General features: G+C 38.6%; 1 protein-coding gene across 1 annotated transcript in view; it reads right to left on the bottom strand.

Annotated features, from left to right (window-relative positions):
* Positions 1 to 2,013: 2,013 nt before the first annotated feature.
* The window catches only part of LOC145408637 (uncharacterized), a 56,644-nt gene continuing 35,084 nt past the window's right edge, over positions 2,014 to 23,573 (bottom strand). The window contains exons 5-7 of the mRNA XM_080279322.1: positions 22,956 to 23,132; positions 3,487 to 3,710; positions 2,014 to 2,201 (exon numbers count right to left, since the gene is read on the bottom strand). Of these exons, the coding sequence (XP_080135448.1) occupies positions 2,014 to 2,201; positions 3,487 to 3,710; positions 22,956 to 23,132 (589 nt within the window). The remainder of the gene's footprint in view (positions 2,202 to 3,486; positions 3,711 to 22,955; positions 23,133 to 23,573) is intronic.

Here is a 23,573-nt window from a genome sequence, read left to right as displayed (position 1 = left end):
CTGGTGTGCAATCTTTTCAATTCTACCTACCAGCCATGGTTGCATGTTGGGTTTGTGTTGGGACTTGCATGGTCAATATAGGCTATATCACCATGCATTTCTCCATGTTAAATGACATTGCCATGTTTCAGACCACTCCATTAGCACGCACAAGTCTGCCTGGAATTTTTCAAACCCTTCAAGACTGTCTACATTTGCTAGTATGATGACGCCTGCAAACTTGGAGGCAGCACTTAAAATACAAACATCTGTCCATGAAATAAATGACGACCAGGAGTAGACCTAGGACTGATCCTTGTGGAACTCCAGAAGTGACTGTAGCCCAGTCAGAAGGAATTCCATTGAACACTACTCGTTGTTTCCTATCCGTTAACAAGTTTTCTAATGCCAAGGCATGCATTTTTGACATTAGTCTGAGTTGAGGCACTTTGTTTAATGCATTCTGAAAGTCAAAGCAAAGGATGTCTAATACTTTATTCTTGTAGTACTCACCCAACGTTTTGTGGAAAAATTCACGCAAGCTGCTTAGGCATGATCTGTCTTCTGAATCCATGCAGAGAGAGAGAGAGAGAGAGGTATCAGTCCTGCTGAACCAAGTGAGGTGATCTATCTTTAGGTGATGGAAGTCTTATGGCCGTATTAATGAAACTGAGTATGTAACGCCGTAGGCAAGCCCAATTTATGCTTTATAACACTGTAAAGATAGGAAATTATTTGACTACATCCCACTTTATATCACGCAGTCAGCATCGAGAAACTAATCAGACTCCTTTTATTTACTACTGTGTTTCAGTAGGGGCATGACAAAAATTAAGATGCTAATATTCTCTTCGACATATCAGTTTTATTAAGACAGCGTTATACCAGTGTCAGGGTTAGGAAAATTCGTTGTCATTTTACATTTTTATAAACAGGGCTAACTGAATAGTAAACAAATTGTCATGCAAATCCACTCTACAACAAATATACCACTTTCATAAATCTTATGCTTTAATACTGTCTTCAGTAAAATATGTTGCTTTAATACTAAAGCGGTTCAAATGGTCTAACTACCCTCATACTGCCAACATTCCTATTTCTATTTATAATACTACCATATGTGAAATACGTTACTATAACACTGCCTTATGCAAAGTTACTCCTCTAACCCTGTCATCAATCACACTACATCATAATACTGCCATCGCTCAGATATACTAGTCTTCATGCCCTCATTCAGTTGTACTTCCGCAGTACTGTTATCACTGAATTAACTACAGTAATACCGTGTTCATCTTGCTGCTGGTATTTTCAGAACCATAAAATCCCCCAAATCTTACATTTCTTCTCATATATTTCTTTCATTATCTGTGAGACTTTAAATATCTGATCCACACATCCCCAGCCACGCCTAAAACAATATGTTACTCACAACCTCAAATAACACTGTGCATCGGATTCTAAGAGACGGGAAATTCACTATCTACTATGATTACATGTACAGACAAATTTGACCCCACACAAAATTTGAGACACAAAATTTGACCCCACTCGATTTCATATCTTGTCCATCTTAGGTCCAGTGTCAACAAGAAAAGTAAGACTTTTTTCTGGATGATACAGCCGACAAGCAGTAATGTTTTCTTTATCCTCAGTGAAAGCATAACTAAATGCTATCTATCACTGCCAGAACATGACAGCCAGTCAAGAAGGGCAACTGAATCTCCCTACCAAACACACACATAAACTTATCTCCCGTCCATGTAATTACATCTCATCACCTTGCCATATCTTTGTCCACCAAATAAATCAACAATGCTCTATGTGCTGTTCTGCAAACTATCAAGAAATACTTGCAGACAAATATTATTTTGGGTTTTCTTATTTTTCTTTTCCAGTCTGGTTATTAGTCCGAGGGTGCTTAGGTCTGATTTGTTAGTACTACTATGCTACCAGAATGCACAGTTCTACCAAACTTCACAAACCCTGGCCAGCCTCGGTAAAAGCGGAAATGAAGCCACAGTACGGTAGTAGTCACAGAAGTTGTAGCTCTTCCAAGGTCTTCTTAACAGCCTTGGAGACCTGGTCACGGTATCTCTGTAGTGTCAAGTCTTCTTTGGTGTAGTGTGGAGTCTTACATTTCTCGCCACATGTCTTACTGAAGTGTCCAATATAGCCAATGCTTGTAGGTACCCTCCTCATGTTCCCATGGGTGCACAAACCTGCCGGAATGAAGTGTTATCTGTCTGACTGGCAGGGAGTTATTACAACTGAGCAAAATCTTCCAGTGGTAACCATAAAAGAGTAGCCGATTGTGAGAACGCCAATGACAGAGTTTTTAGCCTCCTAGCTGATGAAGCCTTCTTATCCTGCATTAATTACTCTGACTTCAGCTAGAATAACATCCAAGAACAATGGTATTATTTTTAGGGTTAAAGGGCCTCATGCTAAAATTCTCCACCGAGATAAATTCGTGCATGAATTTTATATTTCTGTAGCAAGTATACATCAGTATCATACGTTGGAAAGTATACTTCAGCATGATTTAGCAGCGTTAAAAAGGATCTGCCAAAGTTGTCCAAAATGCAGCTTGACACTTGAATCTAAAAAAAAAAAAAATAATAAAATAAAAAAAACTAAAAAAAACTATGAAGTCACGAGTCACATATGTTTTCTGCCTGGATATCTATATCATAAGGCTTGTAAATAAAAGATGTGGCAGGGGCGTTCAGTTATGCAAAATGGTGTTCTGTTCTGCAGCAAGGCTTAATGCATCTTCTGGACAAGGTATCTCAATGTTTATAAGCGCCTGTGATGTCACAAAATCGTCGCCCAGCGCCGGAGGTTTTCGAAAGCGAGTTGGTGAGAAGCATATTTAATTTCAGTTATTGTGGATTGCTATGGAAATAGTTACCCGTTATATAGATTTTTCATATGCACTTGGCAGGATGGCAGTAGGTGAATAGCAATATCTGACTGTATACAAAACTCGTTATATATATATCGCCCGCTTTCTAGCAAGGCGGAACGATAATGTTTTTGCCCGTCTGTGTGTGTGTGTGTGTGTGTGTGTGTGTGTGTGTGTGTGTGTGTGTGTGTGTGTGTGTGTGTGTGTGTGTGTGTGTGTGTGTGTGTGTGTGTGTGTGTGTTCCCATTAAATCTCATGAACGGCTTCAGCTATCATGAAACCTTCAGGGTATCAAGATATAGCAAAATCTTAGACGAGTTCGGAAATGGACACTCGGGGTCAAGGTCAAGGTTACCAAAATGGCTGCCTACGGTCAACTAGTTTTTATCGCCCGCCTTTAGCACCATTATATCTCATGAACGGCTTGAGCTATCAACAAAAAACCTTCAGGGTATCAAGATATGGCTAAAATCTTGGACTTGGCCAATGGCATATTCTGGCGGGCGATTAGCATTCAGCGTTCGAATGCTTTTCTTTAATTTCATTTCCGTAATTGACCTCTGTAGCAGACTTTATCACTGGATATATTTCAGACTGACCTGTAGTACACCACACAACGCCATGGGCAAACATTCCTCGTGCAGTGTCCATATCATAGAGTGTCTTGTACTGGCCCGACGTGGGGTGTATGTCTGTAGCTGGTCTGCGAGTGTGACGCAGCACCCACAGATACTCCGGTAGAGACGCTGCCTTGCCCTGTGGCTCAAGATCGTTGTAGAACATGCTCCACTGTAGCTTAAATCCTGGATGCACGTCCGGTGTACTAAAATAAGAGAAGAGAATAATTACGCTGTTTAATCTCATTTGGTATACTAAAAAGAAAGGAGGAAATTAGCAAACTGCTTATATATTGGAGCTCTGGTTTACTGAGGAGGGCCTAGGAGAAAAGTGTTACACTGCTTCTGCACCTTTGGTGTACTAAACGAAGAGAGGGAAAATGTAGAACATCCTTAAATATGTGGTATACATATTACATGTACTAAGAACAGAGGGGGAAGCATATAAAATGCATACAGTCGAGAAAATTATAAACTGCTTGTTTTCAGAAAAAAAAAAATGAAAATATGATAGTCAACAACGATAAGGTTGCTGGGTTGCTGAGAATACAGGTTGTTTATGGAAAAGGACAAGGAATTCCTTATGAGTCAACCACAGTCATCCAAAATATCAAAGCTAACTGTGCTCATGAACTCCTCTCTCTCTCTCTCTCTCTCTCTCTCTCTCTCTCTCTCTCTCTCTCTCTCTCTCTCATAATATATATATATATATATATATATATATATATATATATATATATATATATATAAGAGGAGCCTGTGGAGTCACATGGAGAGACAGGCTGACAAATGAGGATATAAAGGAGCGTTGTGGTGTGGATGTGGATGTGATAGGAAGCGTTAGAAGGAACACACTGAGGTGGTTTTGCCATGTGGAGAGGATGGAGGGTGAAAGACTGACGAAGAGAGTGTATGTGAGTGAGGTGGAAGGGGGAAGAGGGAGGGGGAGGCCGAGGATGAGATGGAGGGATGGGGTGGAGAGGTATATGAGAGAGGGGTGTGTGAGTTGGGAGCGGGGCAGTGAAATGGAGGGGGACAGGGCGACGTGGAGGCAATTTGTTTGTGGCCATCCCGAACGGGATTGAGGCGTCTGGCAATATATATATATATATATATATATATATATATATATATATATATATATATATATATATATATATATATATATATATATATATATATATATATATATATATATATATATATATATATATATATATATATATATGTATATATATATATATATATATATATATATATATATGTATATATATATATATATGTATATATATATATATATATATATATATATATATATGTATATATATATATATATATATATATATGTATATATATATATATATATATGTATATATATATGTATATATATATATATATATATATATATATATATATATATATATATATATATATATATATATATATATATATACACACACACACACACAGAGGCTAGCACAATGGCTTATAATGAGTATCACCACTGACTCCTGGCAATCCGATAACATCTTTTAATTCAGTATATTTAATTTGATAATATACACCCTTATAAACTCCTTCACAACAAGGACACTGTCCTAAGTTGAACAAGTGGTGCCGGCTACAACATACCTCACCCGACAGTAGTTAATTTAGTGTTGTTTATAAATACTGATTCATTACTGTCATTTAGTGTCATTAAGCAATTAAAGTCGAAACTAACTTCAGTTTCAGATTGCCCTGTGAAACTCCTTATAAAGTCTACGGTAAGGATGCAACTAATTTCACATTCAAGACCTCTCCTGGTGAAACTCTTTGACCTTGCGTTTCACCTTTCAAACTTGAAGACATTGCCTCCAGAGTTAAATCAGTTCCTTTTGGGACCAGTGCCCACATAGCCTGAAGCTTCATGTCATTTCATCCAGCCATTTATTCGTAACGTTACTAAGAAATAAAGAAATAAACTTGACCTAAAACATTATCTCGCTGGACTCCGTTCGGGCGAGGTATTAAAGCTGTCTTGAGGTGGTTTGAGCAAAATGAATAATATGTGTGTGTGTGTGTGTGTGTGTGTGTGTGTGTGTGTGTGTGTGTGTGTGTGTGTGTGTGTGTGTGTGTGTGTGTGTGTGTGTGTGTGTGTGTGTGTGTGTGTGTGTGTGTGTGTGTGTGTGAACAGAATACTCAGTATCTTTTTAAGTATGATGTGAAACAAACTTGATTATAGAGTTGAGGGTCAGCCATACGGTTAACCTACCGGTCAAGGTCACATGGCAAGGTCAGCTTATCTTTTTTTTTTTTTTTTTTAATCTATATTAAATCGAAATCAGTGTAGAGGATTAGAACAAGACCGTCCAACCTGGGATGCTTGAACTCTCAGCAGGGGGTTCATAAGCGATACCTAGGATGCAATGTATTATATTCTTTGCAAGAATTTAAGCATCTATAATTCTCCATATAATTAAGTCATATTATACTTCTATTATGTCTGCTCGAAAGGAGTATACACCACTTTGCTTAATACTGAATGTTTTGTTCTCTCTGGTAACGAAACTCTCTCTCTGAACTGCTTATCTTTTCTGCCAATCCTAAGTAACTGATATGATTTTATGAATGTTATTCATACTGAGAATTTAATTATATGAACCTTTGAATATCGACATGCTGTCTTACTTTCAGGGCACTATGGTTCTAAAAAAAATAAATAAATAAATAAAAAAAAATAATAATAATAATATGTGAATTTAATATATTTTTGATGTTAAGTCAATTATTTATTTCCATTAAAATGATGTGTGAGATGGGAGTGCATAGATTGGGATACACTTGATCTTCGGATGCACAAGCCAATAAAAGTTACAGTACCCTTATTTAGGGTAGGGCAAGCGTGAATATATTCGATAATGAGAACAATCAGTCAAAGGTCAAGATCATAGGATAAGGTCAACGGATAAGGTCACATAAGCAGGTCAACTTGGAGTCTTGATCCATTTTAGACAAACTCGGAGGTATTGCCGAGGACATGGCGTGAATGAAGTTATTCAGTTTTAAGAACAACCAGCAAGAGGTCAGGGTCACATTATAAATTCACAATGACACGTGTGTATCCGTGTGAGCAAAATAACGAAAATACTTTTGATCTGATATGGATCGGAAATGAAGGAATGGTGGAGGGTAAGCAAAAAAGTTAACCTACTGATTTTGAGAAGAATAGGTCGAGGGTCAAGGTCATATGACAAAAAAAAATAAAAATTAAATAGATTTTTACCCAACGCTGTGGAAATATTGAAGGTAAGGCAATGATGAAGGACTTCATTTTGTAAACATTCAGTCAAAGGCCAAGGTCACAGGTCAAAGTCAAATGTTTGATCATGTAATGGGAACAGTTTGATATTATTTAAAATTTCGCAGACAGAGTACTGGTCAGTCATAAATGGTGAGATTCGATTTTGAGAACAATAGGTCAAAGGTCAAGGCACAGGGAAAGGTCACTCTGGACTAAACTTATTGGAAATGTTAAGGATCTGAAAAGAATGAAGTACAGTATTTCGATTTTAAGAACAATCTGTTTAAGGTCAAAATCACAGGGCAAGGTCACATATTCGAATATTAGACAACTTATAGGGCGCAGGTATTGCACTCTTTGAGCGTTCATTCATATGTATTATGCAGCTCATTTACATGAACCAGTGAAGATTTGTTCATGGCGTCTTTTGGACACTCTTACTTTTGGATAATCAAACACTGTAGACTAATGGTCATAATTTTTCAAACATGAAAATCTATTAAGGATGGCGGTATTCTTGCACGCTTGTGCTCTTTGCACTATGCAGGAAGATCTAATAATTGTGTACCTGTGTCACTGAAACTTGACAGATTTTATCCCCTTAACTCTGAAAATTGCATATTACTTTCTCATATGTCTTAATGTCATTTCTGATATTCGCAATAACCACCTTTACTCATATGAAAAAGAATACGTCAAACAGAAAAGGGGGCAAGTATGGGTGTTTTCCTGAAGCTTGGAGCATGTTTAGTATTTTTCAGAAAGTTAGTTGAAACTCTTATTCAAGCAAGGTGTGCTATTATTGTTATACATCCTCTGTAAATGCATAAGGAATGTCTAATAAACATGTAAACACCACAATTGGCTAATTCAAGTGATATATGGTAATATAATGTACGTATTTGTTAATCTTCCACTTAATCAAGGTTGGTCCACATTCTATATGCTCGTATGGATACCACTGACACGCCTATGAGCCTTACTATACTTCGTAATTTCCAAACACGGAGGTATCAAAAATTTTCAAGCATCTACCAAGGGGAATAACTGGGAGAAATGTGAAAATTGTCGAAATTCAGAGAAAAATATCTGTACGTTCACGCAAGCTGTCTGAACAGTTGTGTCAAGTATTACGCCAATTAGTTGATTTCTTGGGGGGTTCTGGGCATTTTTATATGGGCAACTACCCAGGAGCACGTGGTAAGAACACGGGTTGAGCGCACCATGTATGCTGTTAGTTCCCCCCCCCCCCTCGCCAGAAAAAAATCGTTTTATTAACGATTTTTTAAATGATTATTTTTTATGTCTATCTATCTATCTGTTATTCTGATGTAAAGGAGTAAAAGAACCAGGCCTGCAAGTCAAGTGACAGAGCTGCGGGTGCGAGCCATCTTTACTTCTGCATCATGGTTGCAAGCATTCAGAGGAAACAGTAAAAGCACTCCAGACTCAAGAGAAACGTCGTTTAACACAAAGCAAGCCACCCAGCAAAACAAAGAAATTGAAAAGGGTGATGGAGATGCATTTTATAATCCAGGTGCCTTCTAACAAATAACAGATCAAACTTGGCAACACCTGTGCCCTCCGATACCATGAGGGTATTTATACTTTGGAGGGAATATCTGTTGCTTTATTGCCGTCAAGGTATATGTATATCCTCAGGGGACCAGGTACCAGACTCTGTTTAGGAATAAATGCATATACATACCACAAAAAAAGTCATAACATCAGCACTACAGTTCATGTAACTTTGGACACACGTTTAGAAAATTGTAATTTTTCACATTCAGCTGCGATCTACTTCCTTATCATTAAACCTAGGATCATGAATTCCTGTCAGCATCTTAAACGTTAGTCTATTTACATGAAAATGACTGGTAGTTTTTTTATATCGCGATATACGGGTGAGATTAGTCACTGACCTAATAAATAGGATTATTTATGAGTGTGTTGTCCCAGATGATTGGCTGAAGAGTGTAATTGTAAATGTGTATAAAGGGAAGGGTGATGCCCTGGAAAGAGGAAATTATAGAGGTATAAAGCTTTTAGATCAGATAATGAAGGTAATGGAGAGAGTTTTAGAAGGTATGATTAGAAAGAGTGAATATTGATGAGATGCAGTTTGGGTTTATGCCAGGTAGGGGGACCATTGATGCTATATTCATTGTTCGACAGCTTCAGGAAAAATATATTCGTAGGAGAAGGGATCTTTATTTTGTTTTTGTTGATTTGGAAAAGGCCTTTGACAGAGTCCCTAGAGAGGTGGTGAAGTGGGCAATGAGAAAGCTTGGCTTGGAGGAGTGGCTGGTTAGGGTGGTTATGGCTATGTATGTGGGTGCTCACACCCAGGTAAGAGTGAATGGAGATTTGAGTGATGAGTTTTCCGTGAATGTTGGTGTGCATCAGGGGTCAGTCTTGAGTCCCATGTTGTTTATCATGGTACTTGAAGCCCTTTCACATGACTTTAGAAACGGACTCCCGTGGGAGTTGTTGTATGCTGATGATTTGGTGTTGATTCCAGAGAACGAAAGGGAGGCGGAGGGAACGTTTAGGAAGTGAAGAGACGGTATGGGGCACAAGAGTTTAAGGGTAAATGCAGATAAAACAAAAGTGATAACATCTAGGGTTGGTGGCGGTACTGTCAAAGACGAGGGAGAGTGGCCATGTGCAGTTTGCCACAAAGGCGTGGGAAGTAATTCCATCTTGTGCGGTGTTTGTGATAAATGGGTGCATTAGAGATGTAGTGGTATCAGAGGTAGACTGCGAGATAATGCTGATTTTATGTGTACGGCGTGTCTGGGTGAGCAGGTGGAGATTGTCAGACATGAAAAGGATTGAACTTGCTGGTGAATCTCTTGAGTGTGTTGTATGACTCTCGCTTCTTGTAGCAGGAGTTAAAGATGAATACAGGGAGCTGATCTTAATTTATTATCTTCAGAGAAAATCTAAGTTGAGCAGGGTATGTCTTACAGAGACTTAATATACTAAGTAAGTCTAGTTGGACCCTTCTTCTTGTTCACTCTCTCCACTACCTGTCGGTTCAATACCTAGCCTCCTTCTGAGCTCTGTTTCCTAAATTCTGGTGTAGCAGGGGTGGTGTCACGTGTGTTACACTGTTGTTGGAATGTTCTAGAAATCTGTGTGTGAGTATGTGTGTATGTGTGTGTATGGTCACTAGGCATTGTTCGTATGCTATCTCCCTGACACACTACCTATATCATCCCCTGACTTGCTGCTTCCAGTGTATTGTCAACATTTCCTCAGTTACACTTGCAAGCTCATTTCCCGTTCCCAGGCTTGCCTGGTGCTCTGTCTATCTATCTATTTATCTGTCTATCTATCATGTTTTCTATAATTAATTGTATTTATAATATGGAGTCCTAACATTGCTCGGTCATGCGCTGGAGGTCCTCCGGCAGAAATTATCATTGACATATGCTAATCTATTAGTACATAATATTGATTGTAATATTGTATACATATAATATTCATAGTAAATTGCAATGATCTAGTAATATTAAATTTTAAACAAGTTGTATACATATTTGAATAAATGCACTAAAGGTAAACTATTTAACTGTAATACAGTATGTACATGGGTTATTGTAGTGAAATGCATACATGCAAGAAAAAAAATAGTTTAAAATTAAGATTATGGTAAGAGTTATTAATATTTCATTTAAAGATAATGCTACTGGTATGCCATACTTCTATATCATGGGTCATTCTTTTGTGTGTGTGTATATATATATATATATATATATATATATATATATATATATATATATATATATATATATATATATATATATATATATATATATAATAATCAATACTATATACAAAATATGTACACTTCATTCAGGGGGTTAACTTGGATGTTAACTCTACCCCCACTAAATACTGACTCAAAATTTGCAATTCTTGCATGCATTCTGTGCATTGCGAACAGCAGTACTGCAAATACAATGCAGAAGATTATAAAGACAGTAGGTGCTGGGCTATACACATAATATGGGTTGAACATACTCAAACTCAAATCTTCCCAGGGCTTCATTGTTTCATTGATCAGTTGCATAGTTTCAAACTTAGGTGAAGTCAACTTAATACTTGTGCTCATGTTTAAGTCCATATCAGGCAGTGGGTGGAAATGTTTGTGTGTATGATTGAGGATGGCGTAGTGATTGATGGTGGATAAAGTGGACATGGATGGTGTAAATACCGCACAGTAGTCTGGTGCTATGTATAATCCTGAGGCTGAAGTATGAGATGGTGGTATATCTGGACAGACTATGTAAACTGATGTGTTATGAGTGAAATAAAAAAACTGTGAGTGTCCAATGCGTTGTTGGTGTCCAAGCTTATCTGGAGCAAAAGTGAAGTTGCAATGATTATGAATATTGTTATTCCTGATGATAGCCATTTCACATGGGACTGTATCAGTAGGCTGAAACGTGAAAAGGTACGCAGGACAAAGATGTACAGCATGTAAGGATGTGCGGCACTTTTGTTCAATCGTTGATTCTCTTGCGAAAGTGACAGTGTTCCGTCTGTTGGAGACCATGATGAGTTCGGTGTCTGTGTTGATGTTGATGATGACCAAAGTGTTGTTATTTTTAGATGGGAAGGGGTGTATTTGGTATACTGTGAACAGGTCTTCAGTTATGAATGGTATATGAACTACTACTGATGTTGGTGTTAGTGTTGCTTCTAAATATGGATAATATTGCATGAATTCCCTACTTCGAAACAAAGGCTTCAATTTATGTTTATGTATGCCTTGACTAATTATCTGACATAGCTCATGAACTGGGAGTAAGTCAATTGTGATCTTGCCATCACCAGCATTCGAAATTCCTTGCATAAATGCCCTGTAACGAACTCTAGTGTTGTCTAATTGTAGTAGAATTGTGTCAATATGTTCTGTGATGATGGAGAAGTGTTGGAAAAGTGTTATGTTACCTTCCATTTCATTTATTTTATCTACACTCTCGAGAGCTATGTTTTCTGCCTTTTTCATATTTTTCACAATTCTCTTCATTGCTGAGTTATGTCCTGTGATGAATTTATCTTGGTATGTTAGTACCTGAGCTATTTTATTAAATTTGTTGTTTATTTCTTTAAGGTGATCCTCTGTAGCCAATCCAAAGATGTTCCCAAGAACTGCGCCACCCAGGTCGAACAAACCGCGCTTTTGGCGAGTACGTGTGATGTTGTTCCTGTCGCTCAATACCTCCGTTCCATAAGATGGGAGATCTTGGATCATGATGAGCATAGTTGACTTTGCCTGTTCTATTTTCCATTTCGCTAACTTCACTATTTCATCCACTTCCTTTGTGTTATGTGCTTGTGAAACATAGCTTCCTATCATGAAGTCCAGGGTTCGCATTGGTTTCGCGATATTTTCTAGATAAGAAGGTAATTCATACAAGTAATCCAGACTTATTTCAGTACTCATGACGTCTTTTACGATTGAAGTCGTGGCCGTTGGAGCTATGAGGCATCCTTGTCGTACTATGTGTTCGGGGTCTATGTGCGCATATCCTCTTGCTATGTACAGGAGAATCCATAGCATAAGTCCCTTCATCGCTACCTACCGAAAAAAAAAAAAATCTATTAATTTCCTAATATGGTCATGCTGTGGTCGATGATAGTGATGATGTGCGTTACGGTTGATTGTTATTTCATTTATAGAAGGAGTTTAAATCGATATTTAATTCTCGTAAATGATGTACTGTAGATTTTATTGGAACAGTTGCACCTATGTTCGATTGTTTGGTATATGACCTTAATTTCTTTTTGTAATCATTGTTGTGTTCTTGCTTGGTTTCTTGAGGTACGTTCACCTGTTCGGTTGTATCCGAGGCTGAATAATTATGGGATAATTCCCTTGAAACTCGTTTTAAAGGGTCAATATGAACTTATTTCTCTTCGCCACTTGAAAGTGACTTAATTAAAACTTTGTTTGCTTTTATGTTAATTACTCTGTATGGGCCCTCAAATTTTGGGGATAATTTATTGTCTCTCGTATGAATGATACCATAAACAATGTCTCCTAAGCTGATATGAGAATCTCTTGCCTTCCTGTTAAATGCCTCCGTCATTTCTTCCTTGGACATCGTTAATTGTTTTTTGACTCTTTTGTGTATGTCCTGGAATTCACGTAAACGGAGTTTAATCATCGTAATTGTATATGGGCAGACAGTCACCTTCTAGGAGCTCATATGGTAGTTTTTTATCTGTCCCATATATAATGAAATGTGGTGTGATGAGTAAGGATGGAGGTTTGGAGGGTGAAGTGCTTGAAAGGGTACAGCAGGGAAGAAAGGTTGCTGGTTCTTTGAAAGCAGTGATAAGAAACAGGGAAGTGAGCATGGAAGTGAAAAAGTTACTACATGACAGTATTGTGATACCAACTCTAACGTACGGAAGTGAAGCTTGGACGTTGTTGGAAGGACACAAGTCAAGAGTGAGAGCAGTGGAAATTAGTTATTTAAGAGGAGCCTGTGGAGTCACATGAAGAGACAGGCTGACGAATGAGGATATAAAGGAGCGTTGTGGTGTTGATGTGGATGTGATAGGAAGCGTTATGAGGAACACACTGAGGTGGTTTGGCCATGTGGAGAGGATGGAGGGTGAAAGACTGACGAACAGAGTGTATGTGAGTGAGGTGCAGGGGGAAAGAGGGAGGGGGAGGCCGAGGATGAGATGGAGGGATGGGGTGGAGAGGTATATGAGAGAGGGGGGTGTGAGTTGGGAGCAGGGCAGTGAAATGGCGGGGGACAGGGCGACTTGGAGGCGATTTGTTTGTGGCCACCCCAAACGGGATTGAGGCGTCTGGCAATAGATAGATAGATGGTGTGTCACCTATGGATTTATTTATAGATCCATTAATTGAGGCTTCTACTCTGAAAATCCAATCATCCCAGCTTGCATAATTTTCATTGAGAATGTGTCGTAGCACATCTAATACTTTTTTGTTTTGACTCTCTACTAACCCATTAGATGCTGGGTGATAGGCTAAAACGTTAACCTTTTTGATGTTGTACTGTTTACATATTTCTTGTAAGATATCAGAATTAAATTCTCCTCCATTATCACTTATTAGCACCTTTGGGGTAGTAAAGCGACATATTACATTATCTGTTATTGCCTTTGCTACTGTCTCTGCTGTTTTATCTTTAATTGGAGCTAAAATGACATAACGGGAAAAATGATCCGTTGCTACGAGGAGGTATTGGTTATTATTGTATGATAATGGCATCTTGAGTAAATCAACAGCGACAACGTCCCATGGTTGATGTGGTACAGGGTAATTACCCATCGGTGCAGGTGTGATTGGGTATCCTTTGTGTTTTGCACATGTTTCGCATCTGTCTATATGATTGTTTATATCTTTTCATAATGAAGGCCAGTAATATAACAAATGGGCCTGTTTGAATGTCTTATCCTTTCCAGGATGTCCTGCATGTGGGCTATCGTGTATCGTTCGTAATACTTGGGGTATCATGTCATTAGGTACTACCAACTGGTTAGTAGTTCTTTGGCGTTTTGGTTGTTTCGGGTTGATCTTGTATAATGTATTATTGACCATTGTGAATTGTTCGAGTGTGACATGCAGTTTGGGTAATTGTATGTCATCTCCACTTTCTAACTTGTGTATAACTTTAGACCATATTGGGTCAAATCTTTGTGCTTTTGCGATATCATCGTGGTTTGGGATATTTCCTTTAAGATCTAATGCCGCGACCTGAATTGTGTTCGGGTTCCTAGATAATGCGTCAGCTACTATGTTCATTTTACCTTGTATATAATGAATTTGTACATTTTAGTTTTCAACTGTACATTTCCATCTTGCTCTCCTCTCAGAGAGAAGTTTTTCTTTAAACATACCCACTAGTGGTTTATGGTCGGTGAATAAGTGGATTTCGTAACCATATACCAAATCTCGAAACTTTTGTAATGCAAAAACCACTGCAAGTGCCTCTAAGTCTGTAGTGCAATAATTTTTCTCTGCACCTTTTGTTTGTCTGCTTGCAAATGCAATTGGTTGCTTCTTTCCTCTTTTATCTTCCTGCATCAGTACAGCCCCTAATCCTTTAACTGATGCGTCTGTACAGATAAGAAATGATTTTGTGTAATCCGGATATCCCAGACAAGGTGCATTTGTTAGTTTAATTTTTAGATTGTTAAATGCCTTTTTTTTTTGTTCTTCTTCCCATTGGAATAGGCCTATAGCATCTTTTTTGAGTAGTTGGAATAGAGGAAAGGCTATATGAGAGAATTGTGGTACGAATGACCTATAGTACCCAGCTAGACCTAAAAATTGTCTAACTTCGTCAGTCGTAGTGGGTTCAGGAAAATCTCTCACTGCCTGTATTTTGTCATCAGTGTCTGAATACCATTAGAACTTAATTCCCCCCTTTCCTTGGGGGAAGCAGCCTAGGTATATAGATAGAAGAAATTTATTTCCTTAAAGCACAATTTGCATTTAGAAAGCTTAATTTTTAAACCAGCATCACTAAGCTTTTGTAAGAGTAAGTCTAATTTCTTGAGATGATCTGTAATATTTTTCGTTGCGATTATAATATCGTCAAGATAAACAAATATTCCTTATCCTAAAATTCCAGACAATACGTAATTCATAAGACGCTGGAATGTGCCTGGGGCTGTCCTCAGTCCCATCGGCATCCTTGTATATTGGTAGTGTCCTCTATTTGTGGAAAAGGCAGTGTATTTACGTGACTCCTCTTCAACCGGTATTTGATAATAGCCATTTAGTAGATCGATTGTTGAAATATATTATTTTCCGGTCCAATATTCTGTAGAACGTCACTTAGCAATGGCATAGGAAATCGGTCTGGGATTGTGTAATTGTTTAGTTTACGGTAATCTACTACCGCACGCATTTCTCCATTTCGTTTGGGCACGAAGAATAATGGGGCATTCCAAGTTTTAACATTTCATTGACATACTGATTTGCAAGTGTACGTTGGGAGTGTGGGATGCGGTAGGCTGGTACGAAAATTGGTGGTGTTTCTGGGTGCACATTAATCTTGTGATTAATCAGGTTAGTACACCCTAATTGTTCTCCGGGTAATGCTACAGTGTCCCTGTGTGTTTCCAGCAGGGTTAACAAATCATTTTCTTCATCAAATTCACCTGAGTGAATTAAATTCTCTTTTATGCTTTCTCTATCCGTAGATTTTATCTCACGTGTCACTCCAGCTATAACTATTTCCTTCACAGGGGCGGGACATTGTTCAATATTAACTATGCAAGTCCCCTTTTTCAACTGAACTTCCCCATTCATGTGATTAATTATGAATATCTGAGTTTGCACTTCGTTGTTCATCTGACATAATGCGTTTTCTACTGACAATCCCTTTACTTTACATAATTCTTCTAAGACAAGAACAGTACTATTCCGTAATTTGCTCTTTATGGTAACTTTCATATAGGAATTAGGTGGTATAACTAAATCATTGGTGAGATGGGCGGGAAAAACTGATAAATCAGTACTGTTATCTGGGTGTCTAATTCTGGAGGCTGGGGCTGGTGGTGGGAGTGGATCTATACACTCATCTGTTTGTGTATGTTTGTTTAAGCTTTTAATATTACCAATTCTTTTTGGTTCTCTCTTACTAATCGGTGAGGGCTCTGATGGTATTTCTTCTATGAATTCATTGTCAAAGTCTATTCCATTCATTTGTGGGAGTAAAGTTATGTTCTCTGCTCTCATGCATCTTAAGCCAAGTAACATAATAGCTTTAATTGCTAAGTTCTCAACGATATAGAAAAATGAAGAGAATGGTCTTGTAGTCTCTGTGAAACTGATATTTAACCTTATCATACCTTTTACTGTAATTTTTTTTTCCATCTACCGTATATAAATCTAAATCAGCTTCTTCCAGAAAAGTTACTTTCTTCTTATTTTTAAGAATTCTATTTATTTCTTCTTGTGCTATTAAGTTCACTGGAGAGCCTGTGTCTAAAAATAAGGAAACGTTTTGATCCTCACATACAGCTGGTATCAAGATACACTCATTTCCCAACATGCCTCCTATGTGAATTTTAGACTTGCTTTTCTTTACGTTTGTTCGTTTTTTGTCATGACTTGGTCTTCCTCCGATTTGAACATAGACACAATTTTTTCTACTGTTTTGCAATCACTGGTCCAGTGCCCTTGGTATCTATGATGCCTACAGTAAGGACCAAATCCTTGTGTCTTTTGTCTATCCTCTTTTGTTTTGGTAAAGCATTCATACCTTGTGTGTCCTGGTTTTGCACAATAATGACATAGAATGGACCTGTCTCTTGACTGTGACCTACGAGGTGACTTCCCATATGTAGTGTTGTTTGTGGCGCGAGATCTGCTCGGGCTGTGCGTAAACTTATGAAACTGCCTGTAGCCTGGTGTTTGTGATCGAACCCTGGACACGTTTAGTTGTTTGCTCTGCCTGCTTTCGGGTCGCGATCGATTTTGTTTTCTGTTTGGGGTCGATGTAGATGTTTTCACAGCTGATACTGTCTCAGGTACTCTCATTCTACTAGAATGTGCGGGTGTGTCGACCATACCTGCTTTACTGCACTGCATCTCTACCTCGTTCATTAAGTCTAGTAAGCACATGCCTGGGGTGTACGCGATCGTCTCGGCGATCTTAAGGGTCCTATCAGGTAATTTACACAAGGCAACTACATAACCAATGATGTCCACGACGAGGTCTGGGGACATCTTTCCATCATCTGTTATCCAATTTGAGTTTTCCAGAGTAACTAACAATGTTCTTTTGATTGTGGAGACATCAGCAGTTATTTCACTGAGCACAAGGTTTGTAGTGTGCTCCCTTACAAGATCTACAATCTTATGTAATTCTGGAATTATACCTGGCAAGAAGTTCATACCTCCAGAAAATTTCTTCAAAAATTCAGTTTTAAATTCATCATATGTCCTAGCCTTGAGGAGCTTATCTGATCTCAGTAAATTGCTTGCTGGACATCTTTCCTGGCTTATGCAAGATGAAAAAATGGCAATTTTCTCTTGTTCATCGAGGATGTGTTGCTTGATAAAGATTTGTTCGCACTGACTGACCAACGAAATGACGTCAATACGATCTTTTTCTGTGCCAGAGAATTTAGGGACAGTTTTATCTTCATGGTAAACATAAACATGAGGTGGGGATGTTTGATCCGCGGTATTTGTTATGTAATTCATTTTCACTGTTTGCTCTGTTAATTTAACTTGGGCTTGTTTATCGTTGTGTGAGGGAATGGTGGAATAGGTTCGGCCGGAACGGTGAACCCTGTTAAGTATGTTGACATACGTGTGCAAGTCAGCAACAAAGTCCTCACTTGCTACGTCAGAGGGGGTTTCCCACTCATCATCTAGAACTGATGTATTTGTTTCTTGATCTTTAGTTTGTGTTGAATTTTGTACAATGGGTGTGTTGCCTTGGTGCTCTCCTAATTGTGAATCCGTTGTTGGAGCTAATTGTGTTTCATCTGGTAGTAACGTGGGTGGTGGCAAAAATATCCCTGTCATTAAGGTATGGTGTTATGAAATACGCCTTTTGTTTATGTCCTAACTAAAATAGATGAGTAAATGAGTTGTAATAAATGACAGATAGTGAGTGTATAAGTGTATATATAGAAATAAGTAAAGGAGTTGAATATACCTAATTTTAGCACTGAGAAGAAATGAGTAAGTATAATTTCACCCACTTGATACAGATCGGAGAGGCGTGTCGATGCAACTGTCGATCTCGGAAGAAAAATGCAGGATTGATTGAAGATCTCTTGATAATTCTAGGGCTGTGTTGATGGACGATATTACTCAGGAAATTCCATGGCCTGGTGCTTGTGGTGGTTAACAGCTGTAGTCACAGGCAAACCTCAGCATAGAACGTCGAATTTCCAACTCAATATTGTGGAAATAAATGAGTATGAGTGGGAGCTATGTGAATAATGAGTAATGAGTAGTAGGTGAGAAGTGCCTGGTGTCGGTCACACGTTGACTGGAGTGGCCTTATGTCAGCAAACTCGCGTGGTGATGTCATCTCAGCAGAAACACATGGTGACGTCGGCTTCCCACACTGGTAGCTGTGGTGAGTAACTGAGTAGCGATGCGTAACCTGGATGAAGAAAGGTGAGTAAGATGCGTTATAAATGTGGCTCCGTTGTTTTGCTGTGTATCTTGACCTCTGCATCAGCGATGGAGGTAGGCAGGAGAGAGTGTTGGGGTTTTGTGTGCGTGTTGCTTTGGTCTTTCTTTTTCTTTATTTGTTTTGTTTTTATTCTTCTTGCTGCTGCTTGAAGTTACGTGAAGATTATAGAGTTGTTTTGTAGACTTGTAGGCTCGTAGGCTGTATTTTGTAGGAATTCTCTGTAGAACTGAAGCTAATCTTGTAGAGTCTCGCCTGCTTTTGTAGAAATTCACTGTAGATTCGTAGACGAGGTCCGTACGTTCGCTGCCTCCAATGTGACTCCTGCTTCTTGTAGTAGGAGTTAAAGATGAATACAGGGAGTTGACCTTAATTTATTGTCTTCAGAGAAAATTTAAGTTGAGCAGGGTATGTCTTACAGAGACTTAATATACTAAGTCTAGTTGGACCCCTCTTCTTGTTCACTCTCTCCACTACCTGTCGCTTCAATACCTAGCCTCCTTCTGAGCTCTGCTTCCTAAATTCTGGTGTAGCAGGGGTGGTGTCACGTGTGTTACACTGTTGTTGGAATGTTCTAGAAATCTGTGTGTGAGTATGTGTGTATGTGTGTGTATGGTCACTAGGCATTGTTCATATGCTATCTCCCTGACACACTACCTATATCATCCCCTGACTTGCTGCTTCCAGTGTATTGTCAACATTTCCTCAATTGCACTTGCAAGCTCATTTCCCGTTCCCAGGCTTGCCTGGTGCTCTGTCTATCTACCTATTTATCTATCTATCTATCATGTTTTCTATAATTAATTGTATTTATAATATGGAGTCCTAACATGTGGAAGAGTTTTGTTATTTGGGAGACATGTCGTGTGCTGGAGGTGGGGCTGGAGCTAGCTCTGTGGCTAGGGTGAGAAGTGGCTGGAAGAAGTTCAGGGAGCTCTTGCCTCTCCTGACATTGGGAGGACTCTCCCTACGTGCTAAGGGGTCTTTGTATGCAGCATGTGTTAGGAGTGTAATGCTGTATGGTAGTGAGACCTGGGCAGTGAAGGAGGAAGATATTCGCCGGCTTAGACATAGAAATGACAATGATTAGGTGGATGTGCAGTGCGTCCCTGCGTCCAAGGCCTGGAGGGGCGGGGTTTACGATGGAAGAGTTGAGAGGTAGGATGGGACTGGAGTGTACTGGTGCTGTGATGAGGAGAGGTAGATTGAGATGGTTTGGACATGTGGAGAGGATGGGGGATGATAATTGGGTGAGCAAGGTGAGAAGTGTTAATATTTGGGGTGGGGTTATGAGGGGTAGACCGAGAAAGACATGGTACGAGGTCATTAAGTGTGACCTCAGAGTTAAGGGACTGAACAGGGAGGCTGCAATGGATCGTGCAGCATGGAGAGCCGCCATTAGGTGACCAAGGCCGACACATGCAAGCATGTTGGAGCCTTTAAAAAGGAAAACGGAAAACGAAAACGTTTTGGGGGTATGGGAAATGTTCAAACTACTGAAGAAATATTTTTTACTGATTTTTATTTCTTTTTCTCTGAATACTGAAACGTTTATTGAAAATTTGGGATTATTTTTGTGATGCTTTATGTGGGGACTACTGTGTACTGTATATGGTAATAATTTCAGTTAAACTGATGGACAATTGTAGGACTAGACAGATTCTGAAAATTCGCAAAAATATACAAAAATCACCAAATAGCATTTTTGCCTTTCTAAAATATTATTCTAGATTACTGAAAACATATCCGATATACATCTCTTGAAAGGTAATATTTATGGTAATTTTTTCATTCCTCTCTGACTATTTTTAGTTTCCATCCGTTACTCACCTTACTCTTAATGCTTCTCTATACCTAAGCCATCTCCCCGAGTACTTCAAACATACTGCTAACACGTTAAACTACAATAGAAAAAAATCCCGGTCTCCATATATTTTTTCTTCTTGTTTCTTCTACCCTTGTACCTCTAGAATGGGAAATTGGCCACTTTGGCTTTATCACAAAGAGGTTTTACTTTCCACTGGGTCGGAAGCACGGTAGATATTGCCAAAAGCAGGTCAAAAGTCGGGAATAGGTTACTTTTACAGTTTTAATAAGATTTTAAAGGAAGAGAAAAGGGTAAAGTGTTTTGATTTTGTAGAACAACCCACCAAAATGTATGGTCAAGGGACAGGGTCAAACTTTCACCTTTTAACTCTAAAAGTTTTTATTTAATTCGGATTAAATTCGATGAACAATATAGGGTCATGAATTTTAATGTAGATGAAAATAAGACAAAGATCAAGGTCACAGGGCAAGGTCAACTTAAACAGCTTCTAGGAGTGGAGTTCACGGTCACGCACGGATGAATTAGAGTTTGAAAACAATCAAAGATCAAGATCGCGGAGCTAGGTCAAAAGTTCAGTCATAAGCTGATCATAAGGCATGGTTGTTGCACTCTCAGTGCTTCTTGTTATTTTCTCCAGATAATATTATTCACCTCAAGAGGGACTTTTCGAACTGGAACGTGTAAGTAAAATCTGTCACTAAGCCATTCACTACTAAGACGCTCGGAAGTCAGATAACTTACAGAAGCCTTCAAAGGTTTCTTACACAGAGGCATGAAGAAATTAGTGAAAAAAAATTTAAAAATAATAAAATGTATAAAGATGTAGGGATGGCAGTGCACCAAAAACTATCGGAACAAGGTTGAGGCAGTAAACCAACATGCAGTCCCATTTATTTATTTTTATTTTTTTCTGCTTCAGCATGTCGAATTATGGCGTAGCATAAATGTACCCCAAACTTGTCGTGATAATGGTATACTTGTCAACCAAACCAGCAGTACAAAATGAAATGAAAAAAAAAAAAAAAAAAAAACGGAGAGATGTAGGGATGGGATTAAATGTCATTTTACTGCTTCGACACTGTCCCAGTAGTTTTGGGCACAGTGCCACCTCTACATCTTCATACATTTTATTATTTTTACAAAGTACTTGTACAACATGAAATTTATGTTTATGCTCACAAGAACGTTGAAAACATCAATACTAATTGCAAAATTATCACGGCAGTCTCTAAATGCTCTTAAATAACCATTATTCCATGTATTTTTTACTTCATTGTGTCTAATGCCGATAACACTTAGGGAAGTAGTATACTCATCAGACACAAACCTATTGCCTCTCTGAATGCCTGAAAATGACTAGGGTGGGAAGATAGAAATTTTAGGACAGTGACACAACCTCTCCCATCAAAACTGGACTCATCTGGTTTCGAATGTGGTACAAAATGCTGAAACGTATATCTGTGTTTCCCTGCAGGCTCCCATTTCCCACATCAAGTGTACATATACATTCCAAGGCATGGAGGGACTCTTGAACCTTAGTATGGAAACTGATTCCAATTATGTGATCACAGCTCAGAATTTTCCCCCTTTAAGCTCCTTGGCTTCATTTGCGAGTTCCCCAGTAGAATCAAAAAGAACATTTTACCAAATAATATTGAACTTTCGTATGGAAAATGACCCTGTAAAAATATGGGATAAGGTGGTGAAAGGGGAAGACCAAAGTTCAAGGTCAGCCTTGCTGGAATGTTCGTGTATAGGAATATATTTGTAGCTGGTGTTCCAGCGAGTTACTGTTTACCCATCTTCATAAATTTTGAGTCTTCTTTTAGTTCGTAGTAGTACAAATAAATGGTGCCTGAGTACCACATAAATTATAATTAGACGATGAGTAAAGAAATAGATGCATAGTCTAGTTTCAACTCTCTGCTTCCTAGGTTCCATATGGAAAGGAATGACACAATGCAATAACTAGAACTGACTGCACAGAGGTGAGAGATCATAATTTTTGATGGCCATAATAGACACAATCAATCTGCATGCCACATTAACGAGAACTGTCAACAAGGATACAAAAAAGTCAGACATGTATTGCCATTATCACACGCTTCAAATTATTATAAAAAAAACTATGGGCTTGTCCACAACTTGGCGTCCTCAGTCTTAACAATACTGCCCTCACTTTTTCCGGAGACGCTGGATGAAGTCAGTGTAGGAGTGGTGTTGTTTGAGAACTGACAGCTCGTCGGCGTCAAGGTGGGCGAGGTAACGGTACTGGTGCATATGTCGTAATGGACAGTCTGTGTAGAAAATATTCTCTTGTGCAAACAGCTTGTGTCTTTCCACATCTGTCCACAACCTTCAAAAGAAATGAAAGCGGAAGTCATATTAATAACTTCTTATGCTTAAGTTGTGTTTAAGATTGTCTTTACGAGTATGTTTGCTTCACTCCAGTTACCAGATACCTAACAACTGGACTGGAGTGAACGTTAATGTGAAAATACACCCATGCAATATGATTTCTGATGAATTGTGCTGCTATGAAGACTGGTATACCGTAACAGTGGTTAGGTTCCTTTTTATATACAACCACATGTACAGTTACTAGAACTGATAACTGGTACAGCGGCTGGCTCCTTTTGGCAGATATGACAGCATTTTTTTTTTTTTAATAACAGAACAGAGGAAAGATAAACAAATGATTAAAAAAAAGAATAATCCATACACCAGATTACAGGTGTCATCCATTCATAAAGAATCTGTAACATTTGGAGCTGAACAGCCGTAGGTTGAGGTTTGG

The sequence above is a fragment of the Coenobita brevimanus genome, chromosome 78 (genome assembly GCF_032717465.1).
Source record: "Coenobita brevimanus isolate Jiangsu-jjx chromosome 78, ASM3271746v2, whole genome shotgun sequence".
Taxonomy (NCBI): Eukaryota; Metazoa; Arthropoda; class Malacostraca; order Decapoda; family Coenobitidae; genus Coenobita; species Coenobita brevimanus.
Note: the sequence above shows the minus strand (reverse complement) of the source record. Positions and strands in the feature narration are given on the sequence as shown.